This window comes from Coregonus clupeaformis, unplaced genomic scaffold (assembly GCF_020615455.1).
Source record: "Coregonus clupeaformis isolate EN_2021a unplaced genomic scaffold, ASM2061545v1 scaf1531, whole genome shotgun sequence".
In the NCBI taxonomy this organism is placed as follows: domain Eukaryota; kingdom Metazoa; phylum Chordata; class Actinopteri; order Salmoniformes; family Salmonidae; genus Coregonus; species Coregonus clupeaformis.
In genome coordinates, this window is record NW_025534985.1 from 60,001 (window position 1) to 77,733 (window position 17,733).

The 17,733-nt window shown below is 43.5% G+C and overlaps 1 protein-coding gene across 1 annotated transcript in view; it reads right to left on the bottom strand.

Annotated features, from left to right (window-relative positions):
• Positions 1-17,733, bottom strand: part of LOC123487215 (sodium/glucose cotransporter 5-like) — a 28,584-nt gene that overhangs the window by 4,587 nt on the left and 6,264 nt on the right. The window contains exons 3-4 of the mRNA XM_045218372.1: positions 15,344-15,494; positions 14,978-15,146 (exon numbers count right to left, since the gene is read on the bottom strand). Coding sequence (XP_045074307.1) covers positions 14,978-15,146; positions 15,344-15,494 — 320 coding nt within the window. The remainder of the gene's footprint in view (positions 1-14,977; positions 15,147-15,343; positions 15,495-17,733) is intronic.

The window sequence follows — 17,733 nt, forward strand, 5'->3', positions numbered from 1 at the left end:
GTTATATATACGTGTTAGGGTTACAGCCCTGTGTTATATATATATATACGTGTTTGGGTTACAGCCCTGTGTTATATATATATATACGTGTTTGGGTTACAGCCCTGTGTTATATATATATACGTGTTTGGGTTACAGCCCTGTGTTATATATATATATACGTGTTTGGGTTACAGTCCTGTGTTATATATATATACGTGTTTGGGTTACAGCCCTGTGTTATATATATATACGTGTTTGGGTTACAGCCCTGTGTTATATATATATACGTGTTTGGGTTACAGCCCTGTGTTATATATATATACGTGTTTGGGTTACAGCCCTGTGTTATATATATATACGTGTTTGGGTTACAGCCCTGTGTTATATATATATACGTGTTTGGGTTACAGCTCTGTGTTATATATATATACGTGTTTGGGTTACAGCCCTGTGTTATATATATATATATACGTGTTTGGGTTACAGCCCTGTGTTATATATATATATATACGTGTTTGGGTTACAGCCCTGTGTTATATATATATACGTGTTTGGGTTACAGCCCTGTGTTATATATATATACGTGTTTGGGTTACAGCCCTGTGTTATATATATATACGTGTTTGGGTTACAGCCCTGTGTTATATATATATATACGTGTTTGGGTTACAGCCCTGTGTTATATATATATACGTGTTTGGGTTACAGTCCTGTGTTATATATATATACGTGTTTGGGTTACAGCCCTGTGTTATATATATATACGTGTTTGGGTTACAGCCCTGTGTTATATATATATATATACGTGTTTGGGTTACAGCCCTGTGTTATATATATATACTGTGATGTCACGAGAGGCTGTGTCCTGGAGGGACGTTACATTCCCCTGAGGTGGCTGCAAACCCAGACAACTATGGCTCCATCTGCTGGTATGGTCGGGAACTCCAACCCTCTATGGCCAATCTTCCCACGCAGCTGAAACCAATCAGGAGCTGATGAGCTGAAGGTTTGGTTGAAGGGAAGAGACACACTGGGGGGTGAGGGTGGGAAGAGAAGAGACACGGTCTCGAGGTTGGGTCTGGGAGAGACAGAATGGTGTTATTATTTCGTTAGTTGCCGAAGACCTTTAATAAAATCCTTGTTTTGGTTGAACCTGGTCTCCTTGCACTACTTGGGCAATCCCGCTGGAAGCGGTAGCCTCTCGTGGCATCACAATACGTGTTTGGGTTACAGCCCTGTGTTATATATATATATATACGTGTTTGGGTTACAGCCCTGTGTTATATATATATATACGTGTTTGGGTTACAGCCCTGTGTTATATATATATATATATATACGTGTTTGGGTTACAGCCCTGTGTTATATATATATATATACGTGTTTGGGTTACAGCCCTGTGTTATATATATATATATACGTGTTTGGGTTACAGCCCTGTGTTATATATATATATATATACGTGTTTGGGTTACAGCCCTGTGTTATATATATATACGTGTTTGGGTTACAGCCCTGTGTTATATATATATATACGTGTTTGGGTTACAGCCCTGTGTTATATATATATACGTGTTTGGGTTACAGCCCTGTGTTATATATATATACGTGTTTGGGTTACAGCCCTGTGTTATATATATATATATATATACGTGTTTGGGTTACAGCCCTGTGTTATATATATATACGTGTTTGGGTTACAGCCCTGTGTTATATATATATATACGTGTTTGGGTTACAGCCCTGTGTTATATATATATATACGTGTTTGGGTTACAGCCCTGTGTTATATATATATACGTGTTTGGGTTACAGCCCTGTGTTATATATATATACGTGTTTGGGTTACAGCCCTGTGTTATATATATATACGTGTTTGGGTTACAGCCCTGTGTTATATATATATATATATACGTGTTTGGGTTACAGCCCTGTGTTATATATATATATATACGTGTTTGGGTTACAGCCCTGTGTTATATATATATATATATACGTGTTTGGGTTACAGCCCTGTGTTATATATATATATATATACGTGTTTGGGTTACAGCCCTGTGTTATATATATACGTGTTTGGGTTACAGCCCTGTGTTATATATATATACGTGTTTGGGTTACAGCCCTGTGTTATATATATATACGTGTTTGGGTTACAGCCCTGTGTTATATATATATATACGTGTTTGGGTTACAGCCCTGTGTTATATATATATACGTGTTTGGGTTACAGCCCTGTGTTATATATATATATATACGTGTTTGGGTTACAGCCCTGTGTTATATATATATACGTGTTTGGGTTACAGCCCTGTGTTATATATATATATATACGTGTTTGGGTTACAGCCCTGTGTTATATATATATACGTGTTTGGGTTACAGCCCTGTGTTATATATATATACGTGTTTGGGTTACAGCCCTGTGTTATATATATATATATATACGTGTTTGGGTTACAGCCCTGTGTTATATATATATACGTGTTTGGGTTACAGCCCTGTGTTATATATATATATATATACGTGTTTGGGTTACAGCCCTGTGTTATATATATATATACGTGTTTGGGTTACAGCCCTGTGTTATATATATATACGTGTTTGGGTTACAGCCCTGTGTTATATATATATATATACGTGTTTGGGTTACAGCCCTGTGTTATATATATATATACGTGTTTGGGTTACAGCCCTGTGTTATATATATATATACGTGTTTGGGTTACAGCCCTGTGTTATATATATATACGTGTTTGGGTTACAGCCCTGTGTTATATATATATATACGTGTTTGGGTTACAGCCCTGTGTTATATATATATACGTGTTTGGGTTACAGCCCTGTGTTATATATATATATACGTGTTTGGGTTACAGCCCTGTGTTATATATATATATACGTGTTTGGGTTACAGCCCTGTGTTATATATATATATACGTGTTTGGGTTACAGCCCTGTGTTATATATATATATACGTGTTTGGGTTACAGCCCTGTGTTATATATATATATACGTGTTTTGGGTTACAGCCCTGTGTTATATATATATATACGTGTTTGGGTTACAGCCCTGTGTATATATATATATATACGTGTTTGGGTTACAGTCCTGTGTTATATATATATATATATATACGTGTTTGGGTTACAGCCCTGTGTTATATATATATATACGTGTTTGGGTTACAGCCCTGTGTTATATATATATACGTGTTTGGGTTACAGCCCTGTGTTATATATATATATATATATACGTGTTTGGGTTACAGCCCTGTGTTATATATATATATACGTGTTTGGGTTACAGCCCTGTGTATATATATATATATACGTGTTTGGGTTACAGCCCTGTGTTATATATATATACGTGTTTGGGTTACAGCCCTTTGTTATATATATATATACGTGTTTGGGTTACAGCCCTGTGTATATATATATATATATATATACGTGTTTGGGTTACAGCCCTGTGTTATATATATATATATACGTGTTTGGGTTACAGCCCTGTGTTATATATATATATACGTGTTTGGGTTACAGCCCTGTGTTATATATATATACGTGTTTGGGTTACAGCCCTGTGTTATATATATATATACGTGTTTGGGTTACAGCCCTGTGTTATATATATATATACGTGTTTGGGTTACACTGTGTTATATATATATATACGTGTTTGGGTTACAGCCCTGTGTTATATATATATATACGTGTTTGGGTTACAGCCCTGTGTTATATATATATACGTGTTTGGGTTACAGCCCTGTGTTATATATATATATATACGTGTTTGGGTTACAGCCCTGTGTTATATATATATATATATACGTGTTTGGGTTACAGCCCTGTGTATATATATATATACGTGTTTGGGTTACAGCCCTGTGTTATATATATATACGTGTTTGGGTTACAGCCCTGTGTTATATATATATATATATATATACGTGTTTGGGTTACAGCCCTGTGTTATATATATATATACGTGTTTTGGGTTAAGCCCTGTGTTATATATATATATATATACGTGTTTGAGTTACAGCCCTGTGTTATATATATATACGTGTTTGGGTTACAGCCCTGTGTTATATATATATATATATATATACGTGTTTGGGTTACAGCCCTGTGTTATATATATATATATATATACGTGTTTGGGTTACAGCCCTGTGTTATATATATATATACGTGTTTGGGTTACAGCCCTGTGTTATATATATATATACGTGTTTGGGTTACAGCCCTGTGTTATATATATATACGTGTTTGGGTTACAGCCCTGTGTTATATATATATATATACGTGTTTGGGTTACAGCCCTGTGTTATATATATATATACGTGTTTGGGTTACAGCCCTGTGTTATATATATATATATATACGTGTTTGGGTTACAGCCCTGTGTATATATATATATATATACGTGTTTGGGTTACAGCCCTGTGTTATATATATATATATATACGTGTTTGGGTTACAGCCCTGTGTTATATATATATATATATACGTGTTTGGGTTACAGCCCTGTGTTATATATATATATATATATACGTGTTTGGGTTACAGCCCTGTGTTATATATATATATACGTGTTTGGGTTACAGCCCTGTGTTATATATATATATATACGTGTTTGGGTTACAGCCCTGTGTTATATATATATATATATATACGTGTTTGGGTTACAGCCCTGTGTTATATATATATATACGTGTTTGGGTTACAGCCCTGTGTTATATATATATATACGTGTTTGGGTTACAGCCCTGTGTTATATATATATATATATATACGTGTTTGGGTTACAGCCCTGTGTTATATATATATATACGTGTTTGGGTTACAGCCCTGTGTATATATATATATATATACGTGTTTGGGTTACAGCCCTGTGTTATATATATATATATATATATACGTGTTTGGGTTACAGCCCTGTGTTATATATATATATACGTGTTTGGGTTACAGCCCTGTGTTATATATATATATATACGTGTTTGGGTTACAGCCCTGTGTTATATATATATATACGTGTTTGGGTTACAGCCCTGTGTTATATATATATACGTGTTTGGGTTACAGCCCTGTGTTATATATATATATATATACGTGTTTGGGTTACAGCCCTGTGTTATATATATATATACGTGTTTGGGTTACAGCCCTGTGTTATATATATATATATATACGTGTTTGGGTTACAGCCCTGTGTTATATATATATATACGTGTTTGGGTTACAGCCCTGTGTTATATATATATATACGTGTTTGGGTTACAGCCCTGTGTTATATATATATATATATATACGTGTTTGGGTTACAGCCCTGTGTTATATATATATATACGTGTTTGGGTTACAGCCCTGTGTTATATATATATATACGTGTTTGGGTTACAGCCCTGTGTATATATATATATATACGTGTTTGGGTTACAGCCCTGTGTTATATATATATACGTGTTTGGGTTACAGCCCTGTGTTATATATATATATATACGTGTTTGGGTTACAGCCCTGTGTTATATATATATATATACGTGTTTGGGTTACAGCCCTGTGTTATATATATATATATACGTGTTTGGGTTACAGCCCTGTGTTATATATATATATACGTGTTTGGGTTACAGCCCTGTGTTATATATATATACGTGTTTGGGTTACAGCCCTGTGTTATATATATATACGTGTTTGGGTTACAGCCCTGTGTTATATATATACGTGTTTGGGTTACAGCCCTGTGTTATATATATATATACGTGTTTGGGTTACAGCCCTGTGTTATATATATATATATACGTGTTTGGGTTACAGCCCTGTGTTATATATATATACGTGTTTGGGTTACAGCCCTGTGTTATATATATATATATATACGTGTTTGGGTTACAGCCCTGTGTTATATATATATATATACGTGTTTGGGTTACAGCCCTGTGTTATATATATATATACGTGTTTGGGTTACAGCCCTGTGTTATATATATATACGTGTTTGGGTTACAGCCCTGTGTTATATATATATATACGTGTTTGGGTTACAGCCCTGTGTTATATATATATATATATACGTGTTTGGGTTACAGCCCTGTGTTATATATATATATATATATATACGTGTTTGGGTTACAGCCCTGTGTTATATATATATACGTGTTTGGGTTACAGCCCTGTGTTATATATATATATACGTGTTTGGGTTACAGCCCTGTGTTATATATATACGTGTTTGTTTTGGGCTTCGTTCCCGTCGTTTGTTAGGACGTAATTGGTGTTGGGGGGTGAAATAAAACCCCTAATACGTATTCCTGCATGTAGGGGATCGGGAACTCTTGGTGGTCAAGAAGGCTCTGAAGGCGTGGAGGCACTGGCTGGAGGGGTCCAAACACCACTGGCTGGAGGGGTCCAAACACCCTTTCCTGGTGAGGATGGACCACAGCAACCTGGAGGACATCAGGGCAGCGAAGAGGCTAAACCCGAGACAGGCCAGGTGTGCTCTATTCTTCGCTAGGTTCCAATTCACACTTTTCTATAGGCCAGGCTCGAAGAACGTGAATGCGGACACCCTGTCTCGCCTCTATGACGCAGAAGAGAGGCAGGGAGAGGAGACCCCCCATCACCCCTCCGTTCCGTATCATCGCGCCAGTGGTGTGGGACGTGGACGCCGACATACGGCAGTCCCTGCATACGGAACCCGCCGGAGAACTGCGCCTACTTGCCCACGGTTGTGTGGGACCGCCTCCTTTCCTGGGCGCACACGGCGCCTGTGTCGGGTCATCCTGGGATTGGCCGTACCATCGCCTGCCTGACTGAGAAGTACTGGTAGCCCACCTTGGCTAGGGACATTTTACATTACATTTTAGTCATTTAGCAGACGATCTTATCCAGAGCGACTTACAGTTAGTGAGTGCATACATTTTCATACTGGCCCCCCGTGGGAATCGAACCCACAACCCTGGCGTTGCAAACGCCATGCTCTACCAACTGAGCTACACGGGACGTCCGGGTTTACGTCTCTTCCTGCTCCATCTGTGCCCAGTCTACGGACACTCAGACCCCTCCTTATGGAAAGCTCCTTCCCCTGCGGTTCCACAACGACCCTGGTCTCACCTCTCAGTGGACTTTGTCACTGACCTTCCCCTCTCAGGGGAACACCACCATTCTCGTCATTGGTGGACCGGTTTTCCAAAGCCGCCTCCTTCCTCTGCCTGGGCTCCCGTCGGCCATGCAAACCGCGGAGGCTTTTTATGCACGTCTTCCGGCACTACGGGATCCGGAGGACATTGTGTCAGATCGTGGCCCTCAGTTCACCTCACGCGATGGAAAGCTTCATGGGACACCTCCGACCGGCCCTCAAGTAATGGGCAGGTGGAGAGGGTCAATCAGAAGATGGGAGGGTCAATCAGGAGGTGGGAGGGTCAATCAGGAGGTGGGAGGGTCAATCAGGAGGTGGGAGGGTCAATCAGGAGTTGGGCAGGTTCCCGAGGTGTTGCTGTGAGGACCGGATGGGGAGGATGTTCTGCCTTGGGCTGAGGAAGCAGAATCCCTCCGCCACTCTTCCACTAACCTCACTCCTTTCCAGTGCGTGTTGGTATCAGCCGCCCTGGCACCTTGGCATCCGAGCCAGACCGAGACCCTGCGGGGACGCAGTTGACAAGGAACAGGCCGACCTCCACCCCAGTGCCCTGGCACCTTGGCATACGAGCCAGACCGAGGCCCCTGGCACCTTGGCATCCGAGCCAGACCGAGGCCCCTGCGGTGGACGAGTTGAGAAGGAACAGGCCGACCTCCACCCCAGTGCCCTGGCACCTTGGCATCCGAGCCAGACCGAGGCCCCTGGCACCTTAGCATCCGAGCCAGACCGAGGCCCCTGCGGTGGACGAGTTGACAAGGAACAGGCCGACTTCCACCCCAGTGCCCTGGCACCTTGGCATCCGAGCCAGACCGAGGCCCTGCGGTGGACGAAAGTTGACAAGGAACAGGCCGACCTCCACCCCCAGTGCCCTGGCACCCTTGGCATCCGAGCCAGACCGAGGCTCCCTGCGGTGGACGAGTGGTTTCGGCGCACTGAGAAGAACTGGAACGCTGCGCACACTCGCCTCCAGTGGGCCGTAAGGCGGGCACAAGGAACAGGCTGTTTTCTCTTCAGGCGACGACCCAGAACCTGCCCCTCCGCCTGCCCTGCAGGAAGCTGAGCCTGTGGTTTGTGGGGCTGTTTAAAGTCCTGAGGAGGGTTAATGAGGTAACGTACCATTTGCAACTCCCTGTTGATTACCGCATTAACCCAACTTTTCATGCGTCTCTCCTCAGGCCAGTGGTGCCTGGTCCCCTCACAGAGGCTGGAACCAATGATGCCCCGCCTCCTCCTCTGAACATCGAGGGAGGTCCGGCGTACTCGGTCCGTGAAGTCCTGGATTTGAGGCGTCATGCGGGGCGTCTCCAGAACCTCATCGACTAGGAGGGGTATGGCCCAGAGGAGCAGTGCTGGGTTCCTGCGGGTGGACATCCTGACGCTCGCTGACCAGGGATTTTCACCGTCAGGCGCCTGACCGACCCGCACCGCATCCCCTGTCACGGATACCCCCGGTACTGCTGCTCATTCCATTCACCGGAGGTTTACGCGTCAGTGTCCTCAGTGTCCTTGTCCATTATTGTCCGTTGGTCTCGTGAGTACTGTGTACTGTGCTCTTGTTATTAGGGTGTCCCGTATGTATTTATAATATAATAATATGCATTTAGCAGACGCTTTTATCCAAAGCGACTTTTTTGTGTAGGTGGTCACGGGGATCGAACCCACTACCTTGGCGTTACAAGCGCCGTGCTCTACCAGCAGTGTCACCAGCAAAGCACCCCCACACCATAACACCTCCTCCTCATGCTTTACGGTGGGAACTACACATGCGAAGATCATCCGTTCACCCACACCGCATCTCACAAAGACACAGCGGTTGGAACCAAAATTCCAATTTGGACTAAAGGACACATTCCACGGTCCAATGTCCATTGCTCGTGTTCTTGCCATAATATGGACTTGGTCTTTACCAAATAGGGCTATCTCTCTGTATTCCCCCTACCTTGTCACAACACAACTGATTGGCTCAAATACACTTTTTTGGTTACTACATGATTCCATATGTGTTATTTCATAGTTTTGATGTCTTCACTATTATTCTACAATGTAGAAAATAGTAAAAATAAAGAAAAACCCTTGAATGAGTAGGGTTAGGGTTAGGAATAGGTGTGTTCAAACTTTTGACTGGTACTGTATATTGTTTCCTATTTAATCTGAATAATTTTAATGTTCCAACATTTTAAATGTAACTTTGCCTGTTCCTGATAATCCACTAGGTGCCGCTATCATGCCATCTTAAATGTATTTACAATACATTTTCTTCAACAACAAAATGTCTCTAACAGACCAAGAGGGAAGACAACTGTTTATCAAATGTTACACATTCACATAAGCTGCATTTCACATGTCTTAGAAAACCTCTTAGCAAACGATAACGTTCATCTACGCCACAGAGAATGCGCTTGCAGTAAACATAGCTAAAAGTTGCAGCGCAGCCATAAGTTAACGTTATCAGTTCTGGCCAGTGATGATGGTTTCATAACACTAGCTACAGTGGCTTGCAAAGTATTCTCCCCCCACCCCCTTTGGCATTTTTCCTATTTTGTTGCAGCTGACCTGCTAGATCTTGGGTGTTCATCAGTTGGAGCTGACCTGCTAGGTCTTGGGTTTTCATCAGTTGGAGCTGACCTGCTAGATCTTGGGTTTTCATCAGTTGGAGCTGACCTGCTAGATCTTGGGTTTTCATCAGTTGGAGCTGACCTGCTAGATCTTGGGTTTCATCAGTTGGAGCTGACCTGCTAGATCTTGGGTTTTCATCAGTTGGAGCTGACCTGCTAGATCTTGGGTTTTCATCAGTTGGAGCTGACCTGCTAGATCTTGGGTTTTCATCAGTTGGAGCTGACCTGCTAGATCTTGGGTTTTCATCAGTTGGAGCTGACCTGCTAGATCTTGGGTGTTCATCAGTTGGAGCTGACCTGCTAGATCTTGGGTTTTCATCAGTTGGAGCTGACCTGCTAGATCTTGGGTTTCATCAGTTGGAGCTGACCTGCTAGATCTTGGGTTTTCATCAGTTGGAGCTGACCTGCTAGATCTTGGGGTGTTCATCAGTTGGAGCTGACCTGCTAGATCTTGGGTTTTCATCAGTTGGAGCTGACCTGCTAGATCTTGGGTGTTCATCAGTTGGAGCTGACCTGCTAGATCTTGGGTTTTCATCAGTTGGAGCTGACCGGCTAGGAGGCATCCAATCCTGTAGCCCTACAGAAAGTAATCACCCCCCTTGGCGTTTTTCCTATTTTGTTGCATTACAACCTGGAATTAAAATGAAGTTTTTATGGGTTTGTATCATTTAATATACACAACATGCCTACCACTTTGAAGATGCAAAATCTATTTTTATTGTGAAACAAACAAAAAAAAAGATAACTTGAGCGTGCATAACTATTCACCCCCCAAAGTCAATACTTTGTAGAGCCACCTTTGCAGCAATTACAGTCTCTTGGGGTATGTCTCTATAAGCTTGGCACATCTAGCCACTGGGATTTCGCCCATTCTTCAAGGCAAAACTGCTCCAGCTCCTTCAAGTTGGATGGGTTCCGCTGGTGTACAGCAATCTTTAAGTCATACCTCAGATTCTCAATTGGATTGAGGTCTGGGCTTTGACTAAGCCATTCCAAGACATTTAAATGTTTCCTTAAACCACTGAAGTGTTGCTTTTAGCAGTATGCTTAGGGTCATTGTCCTGCTGGAAGGTGAACCTCAGTCCCAGTCTCAAATCTCTGGAAGACTGAAACAGGTTTCCCTCAAGAATTTCCCTGTATTTAGTGCCATCCATCAATCCTTCAATTCTGACCAGTTTCCCAGTCCCTGCCGATGAAAAAACATCCCCACCGCATGATGCTGCCACCACCATGCTTCACTGTGGGGATGGTGTTCTCGGGGTGATGAGAGGTGTTGGGTTTGCGCCAGACATAGTGTTTTCCTTGATGGCCAAAAAGCTCAATTTTAGTTTAATCTGACCAGAGTACCTTCTTCCATATGTTTGGGGAATAATTTCCATATTTCGTCCTCCCACTCTTGAATACTCCACAGATGTGGCACAGACTTGCCATTCAACTTTGAAAGGTTTTTCTTGATATGATTCCACGACATTTTGAGCTAGCTAGCTAACGTTCACAAAAACGGCTATGGCAAGAACGCCGCAAAGGAAGTCCTCCACAAAACAGAACTTTCCGACATTGTTTTGTATCCGTGTTATAAAAGAATGTGAATACTTAGAGACCTGTATAACAGGCCAGCATGGGGCTCTCTCTCAGCATAGACCAGTCAGTACCACCTGTTATAAGGCCAGCATGGGGCTCTCTCTCAGCATAGACCAGTCAGTAACACCTGTTATAAGGCCAGCATGGGGCTCTCTCTCTCAGCATAGACCAGTCAGTACCACCTGTTATAAGGCCAGCATGGGGCTCTCTCTCAGCATAGACCAGTCAGTACCACCTGTTATAAGGCCAGCATGGGGCTTTCTCTCAGCATAGACCAGTCAGTACCACCTGTTATAAGGCCAGCATGGGGCTCTCTCTCAGCATAGACCAGTCAGTACCACCTGTTATAAGGCCAGCATGGGGCTCTCTCAGCATAGACCAGTCAGTACCACCTGTTATAAGGCCAGCATGGGGCTCTCTCTCAGCATAGACCAGTCAGTACCACCTGTTATAAGGCCAGCATGGGGCTCTCTCTCAGCATAGACCAGTCAGTACCACCTGTTATAAGGCCAGCATGGGGCTCTCTCTCAGCATAGACCAGTCAGTACCACCTGTTATAAGGCCAGCATGGGGCCTCTCTCAGCATAGACCAGTCAGTACCACCTGTTATAAGGCCAGCATGGGGCTCTCTCTCAGCATAGACCAGTCAGTACCACCTGTTATAAGGCCAGCATGGGGGCTCTCTCTCAGCATAGACCAGTCAGTACCACCTGTTATAAGGCCAGCATGGGGCTCTCTCTCAGCATAGACCAGTCAGTACCACCTGTTATAAGGCCAGCATGGGGCTCTCTCTCAGCATAGACCAGTCAGTACCACCTGTTATAAGGCCAGCATGGGGCTCTCTCTCAGCATAGACCAGTCAGTACCACCTGTTATAAGGCCAGCATGGGGCTCTCTCTCTCAGCATAGACCAGTCAGTACCACCTGTTATAAGGCCAGCATGGGGCTCTCTCTCAGCATAGACCAGTCAGTACCACCTGTTATAAGGCCAGCATGGGGCTCTCTCTCAGCATAGACCAGTCAGTACCACCTGTTATAAGGCCAGCATGGGGCTCTCTCCAGCATAGACCAGTCAGTAACACCTGTTATAAGGCCAGCATGGGGGCTCTCTCTCAGCATAGACCAAAGGTCAGTACCACATTTTATAAGGCCAGCATGGGGCTCTCTCTCAGCATAGACCAGTCAGTACCACCTGTTATAAGGCCAGCATGGGGGCTCTCTCTCAGCATAGACCAGTCAGTACCACCTGTTATAAGGCCAGCATGGGGCTCTCTCAGCATAGACCAGTCAGTACCACCTGTTATAAGGCCAGCATGGGGCTCTCTCTCAGCATAGACCAGTCAGTACCACCTGTTACAAGGCCAGCATGGGGCTCTCAGCATAGACCAGTCAGTACCACCTGTTATAAGGCCAGCATGGGGCTCTCTCTCAGCATAGACCAGTCAGTACCACCTGTTATAAGGCCAGCATGGGGCTCTCTCTCAGCATAGACCAGTCAGTACCACCTGTTATAAGGCCAGCATGGGGCTCTCAGCATAGACCAGTCAGTACCACCTGTTATAAGGCCAGCATGGGGCTCTCTCTCAGCATAGACCAGTCAGTACCACCTGTTATAAGGCCAGCATGGGGCTCTCTCAGCATAGACCAGTCAGTACCACCTGTTATAAGGCCAGCATGGGGCTCTCTCTCGGCATAGACCAGTCAGTACCACCTGTTATAAGGCCAGCATGGGGCTCTCTCTCAGCATAGACCAGTCAGTACCACCTGTTATAAGGCCAGCATGGGGCTCTCTCTCAGCATAGACCAGTCAGTATCACCTGTTATAAGGCCAGCATGGGGGCTCTCTCTCAGCATAGACCAGTCAGTACCACCTGTTATAAGGCCAGCATGGGGCTCTCTCTCAGCATAGACCAGTCAGTACCACCTGTTATAAGGCCAGCATGGGGCTCTCTCTCAGCATAGACCAGTCAGTAACACCTGTTAACACCTCAGGTGACAGATCCTACTAAACAGTAACAGTATCAGTTCTACTAAACAGTAACAGTATCCCCCTCTCCCTCCCCTTCTCCCTCTCACTCCCTCCCCTCTCCTTCCCCTTCTCCCTCCCCTCTCCTTCCCCTTCTCCCTCTCCCTTCTCCTTCTCCCTCCTTCTCCCTCCCTCTCCCCCTCTCCCTTCTCCTTCTCCCTCCCTCTCCCCCTCTCCCTCTCCCTTCTCCTTCTCTCTCCCTCTCCGTCCCCCTCTCCGTCTCACTCTCCCTCTCCCTCTCCCTCTCTCGCCCCTTCTCCTTCTCCCTCTCCCTCTCCTTCTCCCTCTCCCTTTCCTTCTCCCTCTCCCTTTCCTTCTCCCTCTCCCTCCCCTTCTCCCTCTCCTTCTCATTTCTCCTTCTCCCTCTCCCTCTCCTTCTCCCTCTCCCTTTCCTTCTCCCTCTCCCTTTCCTTCTCCCTCCCTCACCCCTTCTCCCTCTCCCTTCTCCCTTCTCCCCTTTCCCTCTCCCTCCCTTCTCCTTCCCCTTCTCCCTCTCTCTCCCTCCCTCTCCCCTTCTCCTTCTCCCTCTCTCTCCCTCCCTCTCCCTTCTCCTTCTCCCTTTCCCTCTCCCTCTCCCTTTCCTTCTCCTCTCCCTCTCCCTTCTCCTTCTCCTTCTCTCCCTCTCCCTCCCTCTCCTTCTCCCTCTCTCTCCCTCCTTCTCTCCCTCTCCCTCCCTCCCCTTCTCCCTCTCCTTCTCCCTCTCTGTCTCCCTCCCTCCTCCCTCCCTCCCATCAGTGTTAAGTAGCAAACTGAAACCTGACCTTGTCTTAAACAGCATGCAAAGAAAACACACACACCATTCCCTTTAATAATGAGTGAAATATTCTCAGTAACAGATGTCCTGCTTACTGGAGTCACACACCAGACAGCTGGAGTCAACATGACACATTACACACACACACATACACACACACACACTATACACACACACACACACTCACTACACACACACACACACACAGACAGACTCCACAGTGCCCCGCCCGTCTCAGCCATAGGAGCCAGTTGTGTTTGTACTCGCTGCTCTGTGGTCAGACAGGCTCATTAAAGACAAAGAGGGGACGGTAGGGGGATGTGTGTGTGTGTGTGTGTGTGTGTGTGTGTGTGTGTGTGTGTGTGTGTGTGTATGTGTGTGTGTGTGTGTGTGAGTGAGTAAGTGAGTGATATTGAACCCTCTGATCACACCAGTATATAACTTTAATTATAAACTGGGTGGTTCGAGCCCTGAATGCTGATTGGCTGACAGTCGTGGTATATCAGACTGAATACCACGGGTATGACAAAACATTTATTTTTACTGCTCTAATTGCGTTGGTAACCAGTTTATAATAGCAATAATGCACCTCGGTGGTTTGTGGTATATGGCCAATATATCACAGCTAAGGACTGTATCCAGGGACTCCGCGTTGCGTCGTGCATAAGAACAGCCCTTAGCCGTGGTATATTGGCCATATACCACACCCCCTCGGGCCTTATTGCGTAATTAAATGACTAACTATACTCTGTTACATGTCCTGTGTGGTGCAACACCAAGAGTCATTGGTTCGTTTCCCGCCAGGGGCACCCATATGAAAACGGATTCATGCATGACTGTAATTTGATTTGGATTTAAAAAGTGTGTTACCTGCTCGTTGGTTCTGGTCCAGAAGATAGCCAATGAGAAGACAGCGGTAACGGGTGGAGCCAGGTAACTGGTCACTGATTGGATGTAGACGTAGAGCTGTCCGCTATTGGCCGACTGCAGGATTGGAATCCAGACCACGCTTATCACCACCAGAATCACTGTTACTATCCTACACACAGACACAGTGGAGATTCAGGAACCGAATACAGTGACATCATCTCTTTAAGAATAGAACCTCTGTCTAACCTGCCGACCAATAGCAGATGTTCCTGTGTGAGTGACTGACCTGCCGACCAATAACAGCTGTTCCTGTGTGAGTGACTGACCTGCCGACCAATAGCGGCTGTTCCTGTGTGAGTGACTGACCTGCCGACCAATAGCAGCTCCCGTTCCGAGGCATATGCGCGGTACTTCTTCCAGATGTCCATGGTGAAGAGCGTGGAGGAGGAGTTAAAGATGGAAGTCAACGATGACATCAGAGCCGCCATCATCACCGCTATCATCAGCCCCCGCAGACCTACACACATGATATATACATTATACTATATACTATACTATATACTATACTATATACACCTACATCATAACTGCTATCATCAGGGTTATAAATATACACATTATATATACTATACAGACCTACTCACATGATATATACATTATACTATATACTATACTATATACTATACTATATACTATACTATATACTATACTATATACACCTACATCATAACTGCTATCATCAGGGTTATAAATATACACATTATATATACTATACAGACCTACTCACATGATATATACATTATACTATATACTATACTATATACACCTACATCATAACTGCTATCATCAGGGTTATAAATATACACATGATATATACATTATACTATATACTATACTATATACACCTACATCATAACTGCTATCATCAGGGTTATAAATATACACATTATATATACTATACAGACCTACACACATGATATATACATTATACTATATACTATACTATATACACCTACATCATAACTGCTATCATCAGGGTTATAAATATACACATTATATATACTATACAGACCTACACACATGATATATACATTATACTATATACTATACTATATACACCTACATCATAACTGCTATCATCAGGGTTATAAATATACACATTATATATACTATACAGACCTACATACATGATATATACATTATACTATATACTATACTATATACACCTACATCATAACTGCTATCATCAGGGTTATAAATATACACATTATATATACTATACAGACCTACACACACGATATATACATTATACTATATACTATACTATATACACCTACATCATAACTGCTATCATCAGGGTTATAAATATACACATTATATATACTATACAGACCTACACACATGATATATACATTATACTATATACTATACTATATACTATACTATATACACCTACATCATAACTGCTATCATCAGGGTTATAAATATACACATGATATATACATTATACTATACTATATACACCTACATCATAACTGCTATCATCAGGGTTATAAATATACACATTATATATACTATACAGACCTACACACATGATATATACATTATACTATATACTATACTATATACACCTACATCATAACTGCTATCATCAGGGTTATAAATATACACATTATATATACTATACAGACCTACACACACGAGCTGCCCAGTGACACAAGCCTACCAGACGAGCTAAATCACTTCTATGCTCGCTTCGAGGCAAGCAACACTGAAGCATGCATGAGAGCATCAGCTGTTCCGGATGACTATGTGATCACGCTCTCCGTAGCCGATGTGAGTAAGACCTTTAAACAGGTCAACATTCACAAGGCTGCAGGGCCAGACGGATTACCAGGACGTGTACTCCGAGCATGTGCTGACCAACTGGCAAGTGTCTTCACTGACATTGTCAACATGTCCCTGACTGAGTCTGTAATACCAACATGTTTCAAGCAGACCACCATAGTCCCCGTGCCCAAGAACTCTAAGATAACCTGCCTAAATGACTACCGACCCGTAGCACTGACGTCTGTAGCCATGAAGTGCTTTGAAAGGCTGGTCATGGCTCACATCAACACCATTATCCCAGAAATCCTAGACCCACTCCAATTTGCATACCGCCCCAACAGATCCACAGATGATGCAATCTCTATTGCACTCCACACTGCCCTTTCCCACCTGGACAAGAGGAACACCTACGTGAGAATACTATTCATTGACTACAGCTCAGCGTTCAACACCATAGTGCCCACAAAGCTCATCACCAAGCTAAGGATCCTGGGACTAAACACCTCACTCTGCAACTGGATCCTGGACTTCCTGACGGGCCGCCCCCAGCTGGTAAGGGTAGGTAACAACACATCTGCCACGCTGATCCTCAACACAGGGGCCCCTCAGGGGTGCGTGCTCAAATCAAATCAAATCAAATGTTATTTGCCACATGCGCTGAATACAACAGGTGTAGACCTTACAGTGAAATGCTTACTTACAAGCCCTTAACCAACAATGCAGTTTTAAGAAAAAGAAAAAAGTTAAGTAAAAGTTAAGTAAAAAAATTGATAAGTAAAAAATAAAAAGAGCAAATAATTAAAGAGCAGCAGTAAAATAAAATAACAGTAGGGAGGCTATATACAGGGGGGTACCGGTACAGAGTCAATGGGAAATAACAGTAGGGAGGCTGTATACAGGGGGTACCGGTACAGAGTCAATGGGAA